This window comes from Chiloscyllium plagiosum, unplaced genomic scaffold, assembly GCF_037043375.1.
Source record: "Chiloscyllium plagiosum isolate Xiang-an unplaced genomic scaffold, Cpla_swu_hap1 HiC_scaffold_13, whole genome shotgun sequence".
Classification (NCBI taxonomy): Eukaryota; Metazoa; Chordata; class Chondrichthyes; order Orectolobiformes; family Hemiscylliidae; genus Chiloscyllium; species Chiloscyllium plagiosum.
The window spans coordinates 20,532,307-20,554,827 of record NW_028270151.1 but is presented as its reverse complement, the minus strand read 5'-3'; the positions used below and the strand labels follow the sequence as shown (position 1 = coordinate 20,554,827).

At 42.6% G+C, this 22,521-nt stretch overlaps 1 protein-coding gene across 1 annotated transcript; it reads left to right on the top strand.

Moving 5' to 3' along the window:
• The first annotated feature begins 240 nt into the window (after window positions 1-240).
• Window positions 241-22,400, top strand: LOC122556347 (extracellular calcium-sensing receptor-like). Its single transcript, XM_087993937.1, is given in 7 exon segments — window positions 241-350; window positions 2,443-2,734; window positions 9,104-9,940; window positions 10,078-10,305; window positions 18,101-18,224; window positions 18,308-19,257; window positions 22,293-22,400. Coding segments are annotated over 7 exon segments (2,649 nt in total).
• The last annotated feature ends 121 nt before the right edge of the window (window positions 22,401-22,521 follow it).

The window sequence follows — 22,521 nt, the reverse complement described above, 5'->3', positions numbered from 1 at the left end:
CGCCGCTGGCTTTCTTCGGGGACATGTTAATTATTTAGGAAATGTAGGTTGGTCCAAGTTGCCGTAGTTTCTAATGATTGGGGCCATATATAGCCGATTGGTGGCACGGTGATGGAATTACAGCTGCTGCTAACAATGTGCCGCCTTATTCCATGCTGGTTTTTCTTGCTGCTGCTTGCTCCCACATGTTTGCTCAATAAGCCAAGCTGCTGGCGATGGGGGACAGATGACTTGCTCGGAATGTCAAAGGACGGCGACATTCTCCTCGGTGGAATTTTTAGTGTACACGCCAACGTTGAGTCGCAGGATCTTTCCTTTGAAACACAGCCAAAACCCATCGTATGCAAAACGTGAGTGGAGCCGTACCAATGGAGAACACAGTTCAAATAAAACTTTGAATTGTGGTTAATTTTGGTGCGCTTTGTAATAAGCTCATCACTTAATGGTGACAATTGTTTCATTACTGTAAATGTACTTGTTATCTGGGTGTGTTTGTTATAGAGGTACTTTGCGTATTTTGCGTTTATTAGTGATAATCCGTAGCTTCTTAACCATTATGCAGAAACATTGCCAGAGAAATTTAAGATGTAAGACCTTCCAGTGACGAGGCAACTCCAATGCCAGTTTTCTGTAATGCTTTAAGTCAACTCCGTGAAAAAAAAGCTGTCGATGTTTTAGAATTTACAGCAACTTAAAAACACTTGAACTAGCGAGTTTGGAAAGGACACGGTGCGTTTCCGGAGCAGGGAGGTATTTTGACACTGCAGCCGTTCGTTTCTGTTAAAATTCAGCAAATCTCTTTGAGAAACCAAGGACTTCATTTCCCAGGTTGTCTGAAGGGTGCTTTGGCGAAGTTGCTTAAAACACCATTATATAAAACCCAAGAACTGCGGATGCTGGAAATTTGAAACAAAAACAGAAATTACTGGGCGACCTCAGAAGGTCTGACAGCTTCTGTGGAGAGCATACAGTGAACGTTTCGAGTCTAGCGACCCTCCTTCAGAACCTTTCAGATTCTTCTTCACTAGACTGGAAACATTAGCTCTGTTTTCTCTGCATAGCTGCTACCAGACCTGCCGAGTTTCTCCTGTAATTTCTGTTTTATTTAAAATGTAGTCGCTTGAAGTAAGTAGCAGTTACCCTCCCCGGTGAGTCACAGTCACACAGCGCGGAAATCAGCCAAACTAGTCCATGCCGACCAGTTTTCCTAAATTGACCCACATCCCTCTCAGCCTTCTCTATCCATGTACCTGTCTAACTGCCTTTTAAATTTTAAAAGTACTTGCCTATACACCGAGTCAAATTCAAATTCCTGAGCTCCAGAGGTTCAAGTGTGAACTCAAGGCTAAGTCTTGAATATTAGGCAAGTTTAGTATGATATAAGTTGTTTTCAGGACTATTTTGTTGCAATGATCTAATAATAAAATAAAATTTCTTGTCAAGACTTTTAGAAATTGATACTTAAATTCAGGGAGGAAAAGGTATTGCGCTGCAGATACTGGAAATCTGAAATGAAAGCAAAATGCTGGAAACGCATATCAGGTAAGATCTGTGAGAGAATTGGAGTACAGTATTCTGTCAAAGGCAACAGGGTTTCACCGGCAGTCAGTGATCCAGCAGAGGTGGTATAAAGAACAAAGAACAAAGAAAATTTACAGCCCAGGAACAGGCCTTTCGGCCCTCCAAGCCTGAACCGATCCAAATCCACTATCTAAACCTGTCGCCCAATTCCTAAGCATCTGTATCCCTCTGCTCCCCGCCTACTCATGCATCTGTCCAGACGAATCTTAAATGAATCCATCGCGCCTGCCTCTACCACCTCCGCTGGCAGCGAGTTCCAGACACCCACCACACTCTGTGTGAAGTACTTGCCGCGTGTATCCCCCTTAAATTTCTCACCTTAAAAGCGTGACTTCTCGTTACTGGATCCTTCTTCACCTTGGGAGAAAAAACTTATCTCTATCCACCCTGTCTATACCCTTCATGATTTTGTAAACCTCAATCAGGTCCCCCCTCAATCTCCTTTTTTCTAATGAAAACAAACCTAACCTACTCAACCTCTCTTCATAGCTAGCACCTTCCATACCAGGCAAATTCTCGTAAACCTTCTCTGTACCCTCTCCAAAGCGTCCACGTCCATTTGGTAATGTGGCGACCAGAACTGTACACAGTATTCTAAATTCGGCCAAACCAATGTCTTGTACAATTTTAACATGACTTGCCAGCTCTTATACTCAACACCCCGTCCAATGAAGGCAAGCAATGAAGGCAAGCAATGAAGGCAAGTATGTTAGAACGTAAGTGACCTCCATTATCGTTATGGAGTTGATGCTGAAAATGTGCGTGCTGTCTATATTCGGCATAATATCATCATCCACAGGCAAGTATTTTCACTAATTATTGTTTGTTTCACTAAATTGAAACTAGTTGTGTTCTTCACAGCTTTCGGTACCGGCTGTTTCGTTTTGTAATGACGATGATTTTTGCCATAGAGGAAATCAATAGGGATGACCAATTGCTTCCAAACGTGAGCCTCGGTTACCGAATATACGATACTTGTGGCACCCCTCCAGTATCTGTGAAAGCAGCCTTCGACTTTTTAAACAGACTGGGAAAAATAGCATCAAATCCCACCTGCAAAAGGGTCCCTAACGTTTCAGCTATTATTGGAGATTCAGGATCCTCTCAGTCTTTAGCCGTTGCGGACTTAATCAGTACTTTCCGAATCCCAATGGTAAGATTCGTAACTCGGTGTATCAAGTTAATTAAACAATAAAATGTTAACGCAAAACTAGAAATCAACTTCTTCGAACAAAGATTTACACTTCACTTACAACTGAAGAATGTGAGATTATGATGCTTGTTAAAATATACTTCATAGTTTGTCGTCCATATAAATTTGTAGTTTAATAGACAATTTCAAGTTCTCTGCATGAAGTTACAGGTTAGCCAATTCTTATGGTTATTTTTGAATCTTCATTGGTTTGCAATTCTGCAATGCAAATCTACGAAAATGACTTATTTAAAATGACTGAAAATGTTATTCTGCAATTACCAACGCAATGCAAGTTTGAAGGTAAGACTTGAACATCTAATAGGATGTTCCTGAAGAAGGGTTTATGCCCGAAACGTCGATTCTCCTGTTCTCTGGATGCTGCCTGACCTGCTGCGCTGTTCCAGCAACACATTTTCAGCTTTGAACATCTAATACCACAACGTGTTTTATATTTCCTTTAGCTGATGTTAAACAGGCCAAATGTTGCTTTTCTCTTGCTTTTCACTTGCTTTATTAATTTTGGATGCTCTGCCAGTTACTAGACAATTCTGTTTGACCTAATGGTAATGACCTAATTACCCGCAAAGGTACTGTATTCCTTAAATGCGAATATTAGCTCACCCATCGTGATAGACAATTGAGCTTATTAGCAAACCTTTTATGCCCGGATTTGTGAGTTGAATAACTAAGTTATGTAAATTAAATTTATTTATATATATATATATATATATATATATATATATACTAACTTGTGGGAGATGGGCGTTGCTGATTGGCCAACATTTATTGCCCACAGCTAGCTGTCCTTGAAAAGGTGGTGGTGAGCTGCCTTCTTAAACTGATGCTGTCCGTGTGTTGTAGGTAGACCCACATACTCTTAGAAAGGGAATTCCTAGATTTTGACCAAGCAACAATGAAGTAAAGGTGACATATTCCCAAGTCAGGATAGAGAGTGGCTTGTAGGGATGTATCTGCTGCCTTTGTTCTTCTAGATGGCAGTCATCGTGGGTTTGGACAGTGCTGTCGAAGGATCTTTGGAGAATTTCTGTAGTGCATAATGCTCACAGTATACACTGGAGATACTGTATCAGTGGTGACGGAAAGGATGCTTGTGGATGCAGTGCAATCAAGTGAACTGCTTTGTCCTGGATGATAATAAGTTTCTTGAATGTTGCTGGAGCTGCATCCATTCAGGCAAATGGAGGAGTATTACACCACATTCCTGACTTGTGTCTTGTTGATAGTGGATAGTGTTGGGAGTCAGGATGTGTGTTTCTCGCCACAGTAGTCCAAGCCTCTTACAGCTGTTGTATTTATATCATAAGTCTAATTGAGTTTCTAGTCAATAGTAACCTCCAGGATATTGATAGTGGGGAATCACCGGGGTAACACCATCGAATGCCAAGAGGTGGTGGTTAGATTGACTCTTCTTCACGATGACCATAGCCTGGCATTTATGTAGTACAAATATTACTTGCCACTTGTCAACCCAAATCTATATATTGTCCAGAGCTTGAATGGAGGACAAACCTTCAGTACTATTGCTGGAATGTTATCAGGGCCCATAGTTTTGCAGTATCCATCGTTTCTAACCGTGGATTAATATCACGTTGAATCAGTCAAACTTGCTGAAGACTAGTATCTGTGATGCTGGGGACCAATAGAGGAGGCCATGTTGGATTATCCGCTTGGTACTTCTGGCTGAAGATTGCTGCAAATGCTTCAGCCTTATTATTTGCACTGATGTGTCGGTCTCTGGCATCATTGAGGGCTCGGACATTTGTGGAGTCTCCTCCTTTCGTAGAAGGAGTTTTTGTGTTTTCCATATAACCTTAACAGAAGCCTATTCATCTGTTCTGATGCAGGCAGGAGGAGAACTAGTAGAGATATTCAAGGCCTAGGAGAAGGAATGTCAGCAAATTACATTGTAAGCAAAGAAATTTAGAATAACCTTCAGGAATTCTGAGGATTTTGACGCAGACTAAAATACTTGTGAAACTGTTGCAGTTTTAGAATTAGAATACTTTGATATTTTTATTATAAAATCATAAAGGACAGAAGAGACCCTTCAGTCCCTGGAGTCTGCATTCCCAAAATATACTGCTACGTACGTCAGTCCCACCTTCTGAGACAAGACCATTGCCTTGAATAATATGACACTTTAAATGCTCGCCTAAATACTTTTAAAGATTGTGATGTTTCTTGCCTCAACTACCTTCCCAAAAAGTGCATTCCCACTTTCCTACCATCTTCTGGGCGAGAAAAACCTTTCCCCTACATCCCCTCTAAAACTCCTGCCTTTCACGTTAACATTATGCACCATTATTATTGACCTTTTGACTAAAGGGGGACAGCTGCATTTTTCTGTCTATCCGTTCCATGTATGACGATGTTGTTCCTTTAACAAGCTTATGTTGTCCTTGTGTTTTCTCAGAGAGGTCGTGAAAGACACAGACTCCAAAAAGTCTAAGTTGATGGGTTTTAGGGTCAATTTGATTAGAGCAAACAAATACTGCATCAGGCAAAAGGCTTTTATGTTAAAAAAAAAAAGCACATGTACAGTGAAAAAAGAGCAACCAGTTCTCTTAGCTCAGCTTTTCTCTGGTTTGTGGATCAGTGGTGCTGGAAGAGCACAGCAATTCAGGCAGCATCCGACGAGCAGCAAAATTGACGTTTCGGGCAAAAGCCCTTCATCAGGAATAAAGGCAGAGAGCCTGAAGCATGGAGAGATAAGCTAGAGGAGGGTGGGGGTGGGGAGAAAGTAGCATAGAGTACAATAGGTGAGTGGGGGAGGAGATGAAGGTGATAGGTCAGGGAGGAGAGGGTGGAGTGGATAGGTGGAAAAGGAGCTAGGCAGGTCGGACAAGTCCGGACAGGTCAATGGGACAGTGCGGGCTGGAAGTTTGAAACTAGGATGCGGTGGGGGAAGGGGAAATGAGGAAGCTGTTGAAGTCCACATTGATGCCCTGGGGTTGAAGTGTTCTGAGGCGGAAGATGAGGCGTTCTTCCTCCAGGCGTCTGGTGGTGTGGGAGCGGAGGTGAAGGAGGCCCAGGACCTCCATGTCCTCCTCAGAATAGGAGGGGGAGTTGAAATGATGGGCCACGGGGCGATTTGGTTGATTGGTGCGGGTGTCCCAGGGATGTTCCCTAAAGCGCTCTGCTAGGAGGCGCCCAGTCTCCCCAATGTAGAGGAGACCGCATTGGGAGCAACAGATGCAATAAATGATATTAGTGGATGTGCAGGTAAAACTTTGATGGATGTGGAAGGCTCCTTTAGGGCCTTGGATTGAGGTGAGGGAGGAGGTGTGGGCACAGGTTTTACAGTTCCTGCGGTGGCAAGGGAAAGTCCCATATGTGTGCCCATGGCTACCCCTTTGGTCTGGAGGAAGTGGGAGGATTCAAAGGAGAAATTGTTAAGGGTGAGGACCAGTTCAGCCAAACGAATGAGAGTGCCGGTGGAAGGGTACTGTTGGGGACGTCTGGAGAGGAAAAAAATGGAGGGCTTGGAGGCCCTGGTCATGGCGGATGGAGATGTAAAGGGATTGGATATCCATGGTGAAGATGAGGCATTGGGGACCGGGGACGCCTCCAATGGTACCCTTCCACCGACACTCTCATTCGTTTGGCCGAACTGGTCCTCACCCTTAACAATTTCTCCTTTGAATCCTCCCATTTCCTCCAGACCAAAGGGTTAGCCATGGGCACACGTATGGGCCCCAGCTATGCCTGTCTCTTTGATGGCTACGTAGAACAGTTGATCTTCCGTAATTACACCGGCACCACTCCCCACCTCTTCCTCCGCTACATTGATGACTGCATTGGCGCCACCTCGTGCTCCCGCGAGGAGGTTGAGCAATTCATCAACTTCACCAACACATTCCACCCTGACCTTAAATTTACCTGGACCATCTCTGACACCTTCCTCCCCTTCCTGGACCTCTCCATCTCCATTAGTGACGACCGACTTGACACTGACATTTTTTACAAACCCACCGACTCCCACAGCTACCTGGATTACACCTCTTCCCACCCTATCTCTTGCAAAAATGCCATCCCGTATTCCCAATTCCTCCGCCTCCGCCGTATCTGCTCCCAGGAGGACCAGTTCCACCATAGAACACACCAGATGGCCTCCTTCTTTAGAGACCGCAATTTCCCTTCCCACATGGTTAAAGATGCCCTCCAACGCATCTCATCCACATCCCGCACCTCCGCCCTCAGACCCCACCCCTCCAACTGTAACAAGGACAGAACGCCCCTGGTGCTCACCTTCCACCCTACCAACCTTCGCATAAACCAAATCATCCACCGACATTTCCGCCACCTCCAAAAAGACCCCACCACCAGGGATACATTTCCCTCCCCACCCCTTTCTGCCTTCCGCAAAGACCGTGGCCTCCGTGACTACCTGGTCAAGTCCATGCCCCCCTACGACCCACCCTCCCATCCTGGCACTTACCCCTGCCACCGCAGGAACTGTAAAACCTGTGCCCACACCTCCTCCCTCACCTCTATCCAAGGCCCTAAAGGAGCCTTCCACATCCATCAAAGTTTTACCTGCACATCCACTAATATCATTTATTGTATCCGTTGCTCCCGATGTGGTCTCCTCTACATTGGGGAGACTGGCACCTCCTAGCAGAGCGCTTTAGGGAACATCTCTGGGACACCCGCACCAATCAACCAAACCGCCCCGTGGCCCATCATTTCAACTCCCCCTCCCACTCTGAGGAGGACTTGGAGGTCCTGGGCCTCCTTCACCGCCGCTCCCTCACCACCAGACGCCTGGAGGAAGAACGCCTCATCTTCCGCCTCAGAACACTTCAACCCCAGGGCTGCAATGTGGACTTCAACAGCTTCCTCATTTCCCCTTCCCCCACCTCATCCTAGTTTCAAACTTCCAGCCCGCACTGTCCCGTTGACCTGTCCGGACTTGTCCGACCTGCCGAGCTCCTTTTCCACCTATCCACTCCACCCTCTCCTCCCTGACCTATCACCTTCATCTCCTCCCCCACTCACCTATTGTACTCTATGCTACTTTCTCCCCCCCCCCCCCCCACCCTCCTCTAGCTTATCTCTCCACGCTTCAGGCTCTCTGCCTTTATTCCTGATGAAGGGCTTTTGCCCGAAACATCGATTTTGCTGCTCGTCGGATGCTGCCTGAATTGCTGTGCTCTTCCAGCACCACTGATCCAGAATCTGGTTTCCAGCACCTGCAGTCATTGTTTTTCTCTTTTTTTCTCTGGTTTGGTTTGGTTTTACAATAGAGTTGGACCCTACTGGACCCTAAAGAAGCAAGTTGAAACTGATCCTCCTCTCCATCTGGCTTCTCTCCCCTCAGACCCTGGGTTTGAGTTTACCTTTTGTGTCAAGGGTTATTTACAGGGATTGTTGCAAGTATTGGAACATCACCATTAAATTGGGATAATCTGTTGGGTTTTCGGATAGGTTAAGTTATTTGGTAGGTTACGTTATTCAGTATCCTGTTCACTTTTGTTAGTCTTTCCTTCTATAATCTTGTAAATAAATACCGTTTTGTTTGAAGCTAAGCAGTTTGACCAGCTGGATCTCTCCTGGAATATCCACTGCACACCTGAAAACAACTCGCAAAATTAGATTCTGGGCTACTTTCTTGAAATGTTTTGAAGAGGTTTGGCCTGGTCCATAACACACGTCCCTCATAACTTATGCACCCCAACCAGGGCTCCTCTCATTCTTCTCTGCTCCAAAGAAAGCAACCTGTGTTTTTCCACACCTTCTTCATAGTTCTATCCCAGACAACATTCTGGTTAATCTTCTCCGGCCTCCCTTCAGTGCCATCACATCTTCCCAGTAGAGTGATGAACAGAGCTGCACACAATAGGCCAGCTCTAAAATTAAAACGGCAAGGGATGGAATGTATAATATAACATCAATTAGCGATGTCCTAACGTGTTTACTGCAGCCCCGTGGCTCCCCCCACTTCTTTGAGTCAAGGGTTTGTGGTTCATGAGTTATTCAGATAGGCTGTTAAACCGAGGCCTCATGTGCCCCTGTTGTATCCATGAAAAATCCAACGTTCATTTTTCTAAGAAACCGGGGGCTTACGAGGTTTCTGGCCAATATTCACTCCCCAAACACCATTTTAAGCCGATGAACTGAGCATTTGTGTTATTGTTAGCTTGCTGTGCGTATTTGACAGCGGCGTTTCCTCCATAATAACGGTCACTCCATTTGAAAAATATTCGCGTGAAATCTCTTTCTGACGCAGTGTCCTGAAAAACTCGAATGTGTCTTTTTATTTAATGGAGAATAATCTGGTGCACCATTTTATTTATTTTTCTGAAGGTGAGCTACGTTTCCACCTGCGTCTGCCTGAGTAACAGAAAGGAATATCCATCATTTTTTAGAACAATACCCAGCGATTACTTTCAGGTCAGAGCGTTAGCCCAACTTATAAATCATTTTGGGTGGACTTGGATCGGAACGATTAAAAGTGACGATGACTATGGTAACTTTGGAATGCAAGCTTTTCTGAAAATTGTGCGAAGTTTAGGCGTCTGCATTGCTTTCTCTGAATCCTTTCATAAATCATATTCCAAAGAAAAATTGCTGAAAACGATAAATACCATCAAGACAGCGTCCACAGCCGTTGTAGTGGCTTTTCTCTCCCAGTCGGATATGGCCATTTTGCTCAGACAGATAGCACTGCAAAATGTCACAGGAATCCAATGGATAGGAAGCGAAGCCTGGATCACAACTTTTCCTCTTCCACCAGCAGAAAGCCGACGATTTCTCACTGGCGCAATTGGTATTGCAATTCGTAAGGTACATTTACCAGGTCTGAAAGAATTCCTAATGCAAGTGCACCCCTCTCTATTTCCTGGAAACCTTTTGGTGAAGGAGTTTTGGGAAAAATCCTTCAGCTGTACGCTAGAGAACATGGAAAACAAGACAGCGGGAAGGAAACCTAAGTCAGAGTCCCAGGGATGCACAGCAAAAGAGGATTTACGAGCTGCACAGAATATCTTTACAACTGTGACTGAATACAGAGTAACTTACAATGTATATAAAGCGACCTATGCCATAGCTCATGCCCTTCATAATATGCTGACCTGCGAAACTGGTAAAGGACCATTTTACAACAACAGCTGTGCAAACATGTCAAACTTTCAACCATGGCAGGTAAAGAGCACTTCGTCCAATATGTCCCGTCTGAATACGTGTCTGAATCTCATATGGGTGTAATTTTACATATTGCATATTTGAATGAATTTTCTGATGATCGTTGATCAGTTAACCAGTCAATTTCCTTTCAAAAGCTGCTGTATTACCTGCAAACAGTAAAATTCACGACGAAGATTGGAGAAACGGTATCTTTCGACGAGAATGGTGACCCTGTACCAACATACGATATCGTCAATTGGCAGCCAGACGCATTCGGTAACACGAAGATTGTAACTGTTGGGTACTATGATGGATCCGCATTACCTGGGCAAGAATTTGTCATAAACAAAGATGAAATGATATGGACTGGCGCTCAGGTCAAGGTAAGAGTATTCCATTCTTGACAACGTATGGGGTTAGATCAGTTTTATCCGGGTCTTATTTCATTCATAGGAAGATGTCGAAATTCCATAAACTAGCGAACAAAGTAACGTTTAGCTACACCTAATTGGCGCAGTACAGCTTTAATCTAGAAAATGAGATTGGCCCTCACTGAAATCGTCCTGATTTCTCTGTGTCAACTGATAAAATCTGTTCTCAACAAATTGGAAAAATTATGTCCAATTTTAAGTTAAAGCACAAATAACCGGACATAGAGTCTGAGATACAAAAACCAAAGACTCATTTAACGATCAAATTGTTGATGCATGAGAGAGGGATTTAAACAATACTTAGATAAGCTCATGGATGATTTTGGGATAGTGTAGGGGGACGAGCTGCGAAAAGTCCACAGGTCGGTGCAACATCGAGGGCCGAAGGGCCTGTTCTGCGCTGTATTGTTCTATGTTCTATGATAATACTGTCCAGGCTTTGCGAGAATCCACTGAACCAGCTCTGCAGAAATTAGGAGTTTCCCGTAGTGTAAATACGGACCTTCTCTCTGGAACACTGGTAGATTAAAATAATTGAAAAGTGATTCAGGGTGGAACTGAGGCCATTTCTTTTAAGGCGGCGAGTTAAGATTTGCATTACAACCTGAAGGTTGTTGGGAAAAGATTCAATGATAAGTTCCAAAAGTTAATTGATCAAAGATGGAATAAAGGCAGGGCTGTGGTAACGAATCAGGCAACAGGACTAATTTAATATCCTCTTCTAAGAGCAGATGTTTACACATTTCCATCCTAATAAAACCATCCAATATTATATCACGGAAGACGTCCATTCTGATCACGTAGCATATGACTGCTCTTTGAAGAATCGATCGAATTAGTATCACTGATTTTCTCTCAAAGCCTTGCAATTTCTCCACGTCAACTTTTCCCCAATCCCCTTTGAAAGGTCTAATCGAATCTGCGAATCAGTAAATTTCACACAGATCAGGAAGGACAGATCCTAGCCAAAGTGACATTCAGCCCGAGTGAGTACAGTATATCGTTCGGAGGATTTGTTGACAACATGGGAACTCAGTATAGATGGGAACGAGGTGCTTTCTGCTTGTTTATTTTTGGCTCATTGCTTGTAAGGTTTTTTAACAGGATAAATTGAAGCCCAGGATCAGGGGACCGCGAAAGGCGTGACATCGCAGGTAAACCGTAAGTTCATTGGTTGGCGCGAACTACTAAGTTGACAACTGTTACAGGTTACCTACAGATCGAAGGTAAAGATAGGAAATATTTGCAGGCTACACATTAAAATACCCAGTCTGGTTAAAAAAAACTAAGAGCTAAGACATTAAAATAGATACCGGACCAAGCGAAGTGCAACTGCATATTGCAGGAGTTGGTAAACCCCACTGATGTTCATTGTGACCAGGTATGTAACAAGTATTAAATGCCTGAGGAATTTGTGATGATGTTGCCCCTTTAACAAGGTTATTTTGTTCTTGGATATTTTAAAGAGAGGTTATAAAAGTAGAGGTGCCAAAATGTCTGGGCAGAGCCAAGTTAAACAATATTACAAATCATACAATACCAGGTTATAATCTAACAGGTTTTTATTTAGAAGTACAAGCTTTTGGGGTGCTGCTTCTTCATCAGATAGCTAGGGGGCACTGTCGACCACCACCTGCCGGCTCAAAGTGGAGAGGATCGCCAAGAAGATTGTGCATATCAACATAGGCATCAAGTTTCTGCAGAAATGCTAGAAAGGAGGAAAGATCCCAAAAGACATACAGATCATGAATGCACTCAAGTCAACCTACAATGCAGACTGTGTTGAAAGACTTTGCCAACACACCTCTCGCAAGCTCTTCAATCTCCTCTAGCTACCCGATGAAGGAGCAGCACTCCAAAAGCTTGTACTATGAAATAAACCTGTTGGAGTATAACCTGGTGTTGTGAGATTTTTAACTTTGTCCAACACTGGTACCTTCACATTATAACAGTGGCAGGGTTGTGGTCAGTTCTCCCAGTTCATGTTTCTTCTAGTTTCTTTTAGTTACAGCAGAGAAGCTACCAGTAGCAGACAGTTTGAAGATGCTTGCAGTGGAGAAAGGTTCCAAACTTTTGCAGATGGTTCCTGACTGGCTTTCTCTCTGACAGTCCCTTTGAAAGTTATTTCATTCTGTCTGTAAGAACGTGTGTTTGAATCTATCTTTTGCAAGGGGTGGGTTTATGGGATTTTGTGGCAATTGGAACAGCTCTTTAGATAAATTGCCATATCAAGTCGGTTGGGTTTTCAAATAATTAAGTTATTTTAAATTCTGTTTTCTTTTGTTCATGTTTCAATTATAATGTTTAAATAAATTCTGTTTAGCTTAAAGCCAAGTGGTTTGACCAGCTACATCATGCCTGGAATATTCACTTCACATCTGCCTTTAAAATAAGGAAAGCTTTGGGTCTGGGCTACCTTAAAATACTTTGAGGGCTTGGCCTGATCCATAACAAACTCCAGCTCCAGTGGTGAGCTGGAGTCTGAACTTCAAACACTGACGCATTAGAGAGGGCAAGAGATACTTGGATGCTGTGTTTCAGAAGGCAGTCAAACCCATTATGTTAGCTGCCTCAAATTCAGTCAGCAGTCATGGACAAGAGGATGCGACTACGGACAAGATAGTGCTGAAGGAGATTCAGCCCTTGTACTTGCCTGACAGGTTTGAGATTCTTGCTCCTTGCATGGATGAGAATGGGAGCTGTAGTGATGATGAGCAAACTGACCAGAGGACTATTGTACTGAGAGGCTTTCAAGGGGGTGGGGAAACGGAAGAGAAATAATCACAGTTTTCTGTGGCCAGGAATGAGAGTCCCTAAAGCTATATTGCTTGGCTTGTGCCTGGGTTCAGGATATCTCATGAGGGTTGCGTTGGAACCTGGAGTGGGACTGGAATTATCCAGTTGTTGTGGTTCATGTAGGTATCAACAATACAGGTAGATAAAGAAAAGAGATTGTGCAGAGTGAATATGAGCTGCAAGGAGTCTAAATTAGAAAGCAGAACCAAAAATGTAATGATCTCTGGATTACTACCTGAGCCATAAGCTAATTGTCACAGGGTCAACAAGATCAAAGAGCTAAATGTGTGGCTCAAAGATTGGTGTGAGAGAAATGGGTTAAAATTCATGGGATGTTGACATCAGTACTGGGGAAAGAGGGATATGTTCCGATGGGACAGACTCCAACTGAATCATGCTGGGACCAGTGTTGTTGCGAATCACAGGCTAGGGCTTTAAACTAAAAAAAGGGGAGGGTAGATTCAATTGCATGGAAAATTATGGAAGGAGTTACGAGAAGACGTTGTAGCAAAAATTAAATTCCCAAACAAGTACTATGAGGTCAGGAATTTAATTTCAGGCACAGCAGACAAAGGGACAACTATGAGGGGGGCAGTCAGTGCAGGACGGAGGGCATTGTGCTTAAGTGCATGTGGTATACAAACCAAAGTAAACAAGCTTGTAATGCAGGTTGAAATTGGTGGATGAGAAGTTGTGAGTACCACAGAGATATAACTGCAAGAGGATACACATCCTATTGAAAGGACAAACAGCTGGATAGAGGGTCTGGATTGCCTTGTTAGAAAGAAATGAAATTAAATTGATAGAAAGAAGTGATATAGGATTGACAGATGTTGAGTCTGTGTGGGTGGATTTGAGGAACTACTAAGGAAAAAAGACAATGATAGGAATTGTGTCCAGACCTCCTAGCAGAACTGAGGATGTAGGGAAAACAATATATCAGAAGATAGAAAAGGTATGTGGGAAAGGCACAAATGTAATCATCATGGGGGGTGTCAATTTGCAGGTTGGCTGGGAAAATCATATTAGTAGCAGATCTCAAGAAAGTGCATTTGTGGAATATTTACGCAATGATTTTTTGGAGTAGCTTGTGATCAAGCACACTAGGGAACAGACAATTCCAGATTTGGTGACGTGCATTGAGGCAGACTTAATTAAGGAGCTGAAGATGAAGAAAGGTCTTGGGGCAGTGACAATAATATGACAGAATTCACCCTGCAGTTGGAAAGGGAGAAGCTGGAATCACATATAACTGTAATACATTTGAGTAAAAGTAATTACAAAGGCATGAGGAAGGAGGTGGCAGAGTTGACAAGAAAGGAAGCTAATAAGGGAAGAAAATGGAGTGCAATGGCAGGGGTTTCTGGGGATAATTTGGGAGGCACAGCAAAAATTCGTCCCAAGGAACATATTAGGGAAAGGATGAGGCAACCATGGCTGACAAGGGAACTCCGGTACAGCATAAAAGCCAAAAAGCAACACATACAATGGGATGTCAGAAGATTGGGAAGCGTCTAAGAACCAACAGAGGACAACTAAAAAAGCAAGAAGAGGGGAGGAGATAAAATATGAAGTAAGTTAGCTGGTAATATAAAAGAAGATTGCAAGTTTTTTTTAGATATCTAAAAGGTTAGAGAGCTGCAAGAGTAGATATTGGACAGGTGGAAATTGAGACTGGATAAGTACTAATGGGAAACAAGAAATCATGGAGGAACTGAATAGGTACTTTGCATCAATTTTCACATTCAAAGACAGCAACATGCCAGAATTTCAAGACAGTCAGGAGGCAGAGATGAATGTAGTGGCCATCACTAAAGAGAAGATGCTATGGATACTGAAAGTTTAAAGGCAGATAAATAACCTGAACCAGATGGACTACTAACCAGGGTGCTGGAGGAGAGAGCTGAGGAGATTATAGAGATACTGGTGATAACCTTTCAGGAATCACTGTAGTAAGGGCGCATCTCAAATGACTGGAATTTGATTAAGTTAACACCCGTATCAAAAAAGGGGAGGAATTCAATATGGGAAACTATAGACTGGTTGGCCTGACCTCAGTTGTTGGCAAGGTATAACAGTCCATTATTAAGGATGAGATTGCAGAGTGCTTGGAAGTGCATGGCAAAATAATATGGATTCAGCACGGCTTCATTACGAGAGGTCAAACCTGACAAATCTGTGAGAATTCATTGAGGAGGTAATGAACAAGTTAGACAAAGGTGAGCCTGTGGACTTGATAGATTTGCATTACCAGAAGGCCTTTGACAAGGTCCCACTTAAGAGGCTGCTAGGCACAAGGTACTGGCATGCATCGAGGATTGGTTGACAGGCAGAAGGTAGGGAGTAGGGAGAAAGGGGCCTTTTTGAAGAGGTAATTCATGGCGTTCCGCAGTGGTCACTATTGGAACTACAACTATTCACTTTATACATTAATGATCTATATGAAGAAATTGACTGAATTTTTGCTAAATTTACATTGATATAAAGATGGGGAGGGACAGGTAGTTCTTATGAAGCAGGGAGGCTGCTGAAGGAGTTGGACATGCAAGGCAAGTGGGCAAAGAAGTGGCAGCAAGAATACAGTGTGGAAAAGTGTGTGGTTATATATCTTGGTATGAAAAATAAGGACATAGACTATTTTCTAGATAGAGAAAGTCTTTGGAAGTCTGAAGTACAAGGTGACTTGGGAGTCCAAGTTCAGTATTTTCTTGACATCAACATGTAGGTTCAGTTGGTGGTTAGGAAGACAAATGCAGTGTTGGCTTCATTTCAAGAGGGCTATAATACAGCAGCAAAGATATACACTGAGGTTGTAAAAGGATTTGGAATATCATGAGCAGTTTTAGGCCACATATCTAAGGAAAGATGTGCTGGCATTGGAGGGGGTTCAGAGGAAGTTTATAACAGTTATGAAGGGCTTGTCATATGAGGAACAGTTGAGACTTTGGGTTTGTCCTTGATGGAGTTTAGGAAAATGTGTGGAAATCTGATTAAAAGTTGCAGGATACTGAGAAGCCTAGATAGAATGCACATGGAGAAGATGTTACTTTACTAGTAGGAAAGATACAACTGGGGACACAACCTCAGGATGGAGGGACAACCCTTTAGAACTTCTTCAGCTAGAGAGTGGTTAATCTGTGGAACTCACTGTTGCATAGAGACGTGGAGGCCAATTCATTGAGTGTATTTAAGACAAGGATAGATAAGTTCTTGATTGGTAAAAGGACCAAAGGTTAAGGGAGAAGTCAGGTGAATGGGGTGGAAAAGCATATCAGCCATGATCAAATGGTGGAGCAGACTTAATAAGCTGAATGGCCTATTTCTGCTCCTATATCTTATAATCTTATGGTCTTATGTTTCATCACAAATTCAGACAGTGAATTGCAAACCGCAATGAGGAGCTACATGACAAATCTTGTCAGGTCATTTCTGATTCCTGTGCAACTCATTGTAATCTGTGCTCCATGGTCACTGTCCTTTCCACGACTGCAAATAGCATCTGGTTTTGTTTATCCAAACCCTTCAGGCCTTGGAACAGTTCTTTAAAATGTACCTTATACATCTGTTCCTTTAGGGAGAACAACTTTGGCTTTTCTGCTGTCTCCATGTGAATGAAACCTCATACCCCGATTACATTGCAGGAAATCCCTCTGCATCAACTCTAAGGACTTGATATCCATCCCAATTTGTGATATTCACATAGACACAATAGATGTCTAAACTGTGTTTTATGACATTTATGCATAGCCTTTCTTTACTATTCTACCTACTATTCAGGACCAAGCTAGACTCCCTCAAAACATTTCAAGAAGGTGGCCCAGACCATAACTTTACTGGTTGTTTTGAGCAGATGTAGGGTGGATATTCCAGGAGTGATTCAACTGGTCACTCAGTTTCAAACAAGGCAGAATTTATTTACAGAGTATCGAATGAAACACAAACAAAAGACAACAGAATACAGAATAACTTAACCTATCCAAAATTTCAAAAGATTATCCCAAATTTATGATGTTGTTCCAAATTCCTGCAACAATCCCTATAAACACCCTTTTGCAAAAAAAAGATAAAATCAAACACAGAGTCTTACAAGAGAGAGACAGAGCAGAGAGTTTCAGCATGGAACACCTTCATCCATGTAACTGTTTCTTTGCTCAACAGCCTCAAAAACTGATTGCTTGCTAAAACCAAACCAAACCAAACCAGAGAAAAACTGAGCTGGGAGAATAGGCCACTCCCCTTTCATTGTACAAGTGTTTGTCTAAAAACTTAATAGCTTCTTCAAGTAGTATAAACTCAGATATTTCAGAATCTATGCATTTATGACCTTACTGAAAAAGAAACCAAGGACAACCTAACCTTTTTTAAAGGAGCAGCATCATCACACTACATGTAGGCAGCCAAAGGCTTTCACAACAAAAATTGTAACTTTTGAAAATGTCAATGTTTAATTCAGATGTATCTCAAGTTTCTCCCTGTAAAATTTGAACTTTAAGCTTGAAATCATATTGGGCTTCTTCATTCTTGCGACACCATTTTTTCCTTTTTCACTCCGAATCAATGAATCTATAATGTCAATTAACAAAATAAATAAGGAAATTATGCTTCGTGGAGGAAAATCAAGCATCTGTTCATGGATCAGTAACTCAAGGTTGCTGGGATTTTGATCTTGGAATGAAATAGGTTGCCAGCAATTGCTGTGCACATTCACAATTAGAGAGAAACTAACAAAAGAGACAAGAGATGGAAGAGTGAGGAGATTATATCTAGGTAGAGATGAACATCTTCCAGAAAGGACAAGGGAGGAACAGGAGAAGAACATATGCTTGCCATTCCCTGATCACACTCCGCGTCCATAAAGAATATGGACCTAATTACCCTTCATGGCAGCCAATATAAAATGGGTAGGAACAAATTTCAAGGTGACTGCATATTTTTTATCTCTAACTTTAAGGTTCCCAATGCAGTTTGCTCCAATCCCTGTCCCAATGGAACAAGAAAGGCAGCCAGGAAAGGTCAACCCATTTGTTGCTTTGATTGTATTCGATGTGCTGATGGTGAAATAAGTAACATGACTGGTAAGAACAAGAAGGAGTACGCTTTTCACAAATATTTTATCATGATTCATCCATTGTTTTGAATCAATTGCATCTATTTATAGATTCAACAGAATGCCTCAAATGTCCGTTGGAATACCGAAGTAACCATCAGCGAGACGAATGCATCCTGAAGGAAATTCAATTTCTTTCATTCGAGGAGACATTGGGTAATATTTTGGTCGCCATCGCGTTATTTGGATCCTCTATTAGCATCAGTGTCTTTGTTACCTTCCACCGTTACAGAGACACACCCATTGTTAAAGCGAACAACTCAGAATTAAGCTTCTTGCTTCTTTCCTCATTAACATTTTGTTTCATGTGCTCTATTACATTCATTGGAGAACCGTCCGTTTGGTCTTGCCCTTTGCGTCACGTGGCATTTGGTATCATTTTTGTTCTTTGTATTTCTTGCATTCTAAGCAAAACAATTGTTGTGGTGATGGCATTTCAAGCAACTCTTCCTAACAACAACCTCATGAAGTGGTTTGGACACAAGCAACAACTTTTAACTGTTCTTATGCTTACACTTGTGCAATGTTTAATATGTGCTGCTTGGATAACAATATCTCCGCCATTTCCTGAAAAGAACAGTGATTATTTTAATGAAATAATAGTATTTGAATGCAACATAGGGTCTACAATAGCCTTTTACTGTGTCTTCGGTTATGTAGGATTTCTCTCATCTATCTGTTTTGTGGCTGCTTTCTTAGCTCGCAAACTTCCTGATAATTTCAATGAAGCTAAACACATCACTTTCAGCATGCTTATCTTTTGTACAGTTTGGATAACATTCATTCCAGCTTATGTGAGTTCTCCCGGGAAATATACAGTTGCTGTAGAAATATTTGCCATTCTGGCGTCAGGTTTTGGCTTGTTGGCTTGCATATTTGCACCGAAATGTTATATTATCCTGCTGAAACAAGAACTAAATACAAAGAAACATATGATGTGCTAAATTGCTTCAATCAAGCATTGGATAATTGAATCAAACAGCACAGAAAGAAAGCATTTTGTACTAACTTTGAAAGAGCTTTCCTTTAAACCTCACCTCAACCCCTGTCTTTTCCCCTCATTACCCTTTGCAATCTTTGAAAATTACTTTGAAATAAATTTATTGCTATCACAATGCAATTGAACCAGATGTTGCTTTCACATCACAGAATTTGACAGCAGCTCACACAGTAATGTTAAGGGCATATTTTAAAAATAGTAAGCAATTAATCTTCAATTTCATAAACAGGAGGATGTTGTAGCAAAGTTATATTGTGTTTGAAATGGTTATGAGTCAAGTCAATAAGATGACTGACAGTAAGGAAATGGCCTGAAGGTTGTGAGCCTAAAATGTTCCAAATGAAAAAGAAAATGAAACAAACAAAAACAAAATTCTTGTGGTCTCTCAAGTGTTTCTCTGGACAGAAGGCAGCATGTCCCAAATTTCACTTAATTTGTTCCATTTACTGTGTACTCTTATTTATCCCTCGGCTTCAGATAAATGCCACTTTCCTTTTATTTCAGGCAACACCAGCAGCTCTTATTTATGTGCTATATTCATTGCAATAAAATATTCCAATGCTTTTTCACAAAGCACTGTACAGAAAAATTAGATATAAAGCCTCTCAAACTGATAATGGGGTAATGGCCAACTTCTTGGTGAAAGTGGTGGAATTCAAGCACCAACACAACCTGAAATAAATAGGTAGAGAGATAAATAAATTCAGGGAAGGAATTTCTGAAAGCTGGAATGCATGGCCATGCATGGTGGAACACCAAAGCAGGAAATTATCAGAAAGTCCAATGTTGGGGGAGGGCATATTGATGTTCTGGCTAATTTTCAATGTCACAGACGAGCTCCAGGAGGTGGAGAACTAGCAAGCCTTGTTCTTTGCCTTGGAGGTTTCCAAGATAATCCTCTGATTCAAGGTACACACCATGGAACAGGATGAGATGAGCTCACATTTCTTCTTCCAGGAGATACACTTGGTGAGCTCAATGCTCAGCAGCCTGAAGGAAGAAGATGGCTTGGTACCATGGTCTTAGTCGGTCATCCTGAGCATCAGCAAATCCTTCAATGCTAGACTGTACAACATGATGCCCCAAGATAGCGTGGCCTCCCAGTTGTTCCTATCCTCTATCGTGGAGGTCTTATATGATATTAGACAGAAGAGACTCATCAGCTATCTCTGAATGACCTTACCAAGCCCCTGGAGTCCTCAGAAAAGAATAAAACTGCTGGTTGAGTTGTGTTTAGCTCTGTGGGAGTTGATTGTCTGGATCTGCTGGAGGTGTACGATAGTATGCTTCTGGCAGGTAGCATGTGTGAATCCATGAGGAAAGGTATCATCACAATCCCCTTCAAGCAGAAGAGGGAGATGGAGGAAATTAGAAATTCATGACCAATGTCACTGCTAAATGCAGACAATGAATCCTGTCTAAGGCTCTCAGACCAGTGATTCACCCAAACCAAACCTGTGCTATACTGGGCAGGACGATCTCACGCTCCTCTGGGATAGGATTGCCGATATAAGGACAGAGGAACGGATGCTTACATTATCAGCCTGGACCTGGAGAAGGCTTTTGACAGAACATTGCAGGCCTACATGTTGGATGTTTTATGGATAGAATTCACAATTGATTCTGACTGCTGTGCACTAATATCGTTTGTGTAGTCTCCATGAATTGGTGGGAATCAGAAAGCTTCCGGATGAGACTTGGGGTCAGACAGGCTGTCCACTCTTCCTTGCCTTGTTTGTGTGTCGCACAGAACTTTTTGCTTAGTCTATCAGGAAAGATGTGAGTCTGAGAGGAGTGACTATTGCAACAGCGTAGTTTGCAGGTTTAAGCCTCTGTGTACATGGGTGGTATCACAATTTTATGTTCAGATCTGCTGTCAGTGCACGGACTCATAAGCATCTTTCAATCAGTTCAAACCAGCCTTAGAAGCCAAGGTAAATCGAGGCAATAGTGAGATCATATTCTTTGGAAATTCAGCTCACTAACCCTTTATCCCCTTCGCTGTCAGAACAGATTATGTGGAACATCTGGGAATATGTTTCAGAGGGATCAGGGCATGTCCAAAATCTTGGGAGGAGAGCATTGTCAAGGGGAAGCAGAAACTGGGCTTTTGGGGGCACTGCTCCCTCTCAATTGTGATTAAAAACCCTGTCATCAGGTATTAAACACTCTGTTTTTGTAGATGGCACAGATTTTGCCCATTCCATGAACTTATGCCGCTTGTAGACATTCCAGCGATCTTCTCCTTCATCTGCAGGTCTAAGATGAGCCATGACTGCAGGGGCACCATGTATAGAACTCTGGATGGGGATGGGGGGAGGGGGTAATGAAAAGTTCCTAATGCTGCCCTCATCCTAATGGCCATTTTTGTGTGTGGCTGCATCAAGCCACGTGTAGACAATTGGTATGCAAACATTATGTACCTCGGTTCTGCCTGTCCCCAGTGCTGAGAAGGATGGCACTGTTCTTGTTGCCTTGGAACATTCCAAATAATTGGACTGTTCCACATTACCTGGCCTTCCTGGAAAAATTTGCAAACAGAAAGACCTTTGACCATAAGTCCACCAGGAACTGGTCAGCACATAGTGTCCTCGAGACTCTGCAGAAAAAAGGAGAGGGGGGATCCTGTCAGATTGTTCCCTGAGCAGACTGCCAAGGTCATTTGGCAGAATGCCTCATCACCAAAACTTTCCAACAAGCACCAAGACATCGCCTTGCTGGTGATGAGAAGGGTATTACCTGTGAGATCCTTCTTGTATGCCCGGACTTTTTACACCACTGCACACTGCCATTGATGTGGCTGCAAAAGTGGGGAGGAGGGGATCAGAGTGTCACACATCTCCTGCTGAAATTTACCTTTGCAAAGGAAGTCTGGAGAGAGATGCATTGGTTTTTGTCAAAGTTTGCCCCGAGCAGCTCTGTGACACAGGACTTTGTACTCTACTGTCTACCAAAGTAATTATTGACTGTGACCGGAGGACCATCCATTTGGTGAAAATTGCTCTTTGATCTGCCCTAAACTTGTTGGCCTTCCAGAACAAGGATTTGACCTCGATTGAGTGTTACAGATTGGCACATTTCAACATCCAGGAATATCTGCTGAGGGACATATTAAAGATTGGAGCAGCTGCTGCCAAGGCATAGTGGGAAAGGACCATCAGCTAAAGTCTTTCTGCTGAAGTTAAATGAGGGTCCATTCAGTTATAGGACTCTTCCTGTGCTTCGAACATACAGTCTTGTACAAATAACAAATGCCTTGGGTTTG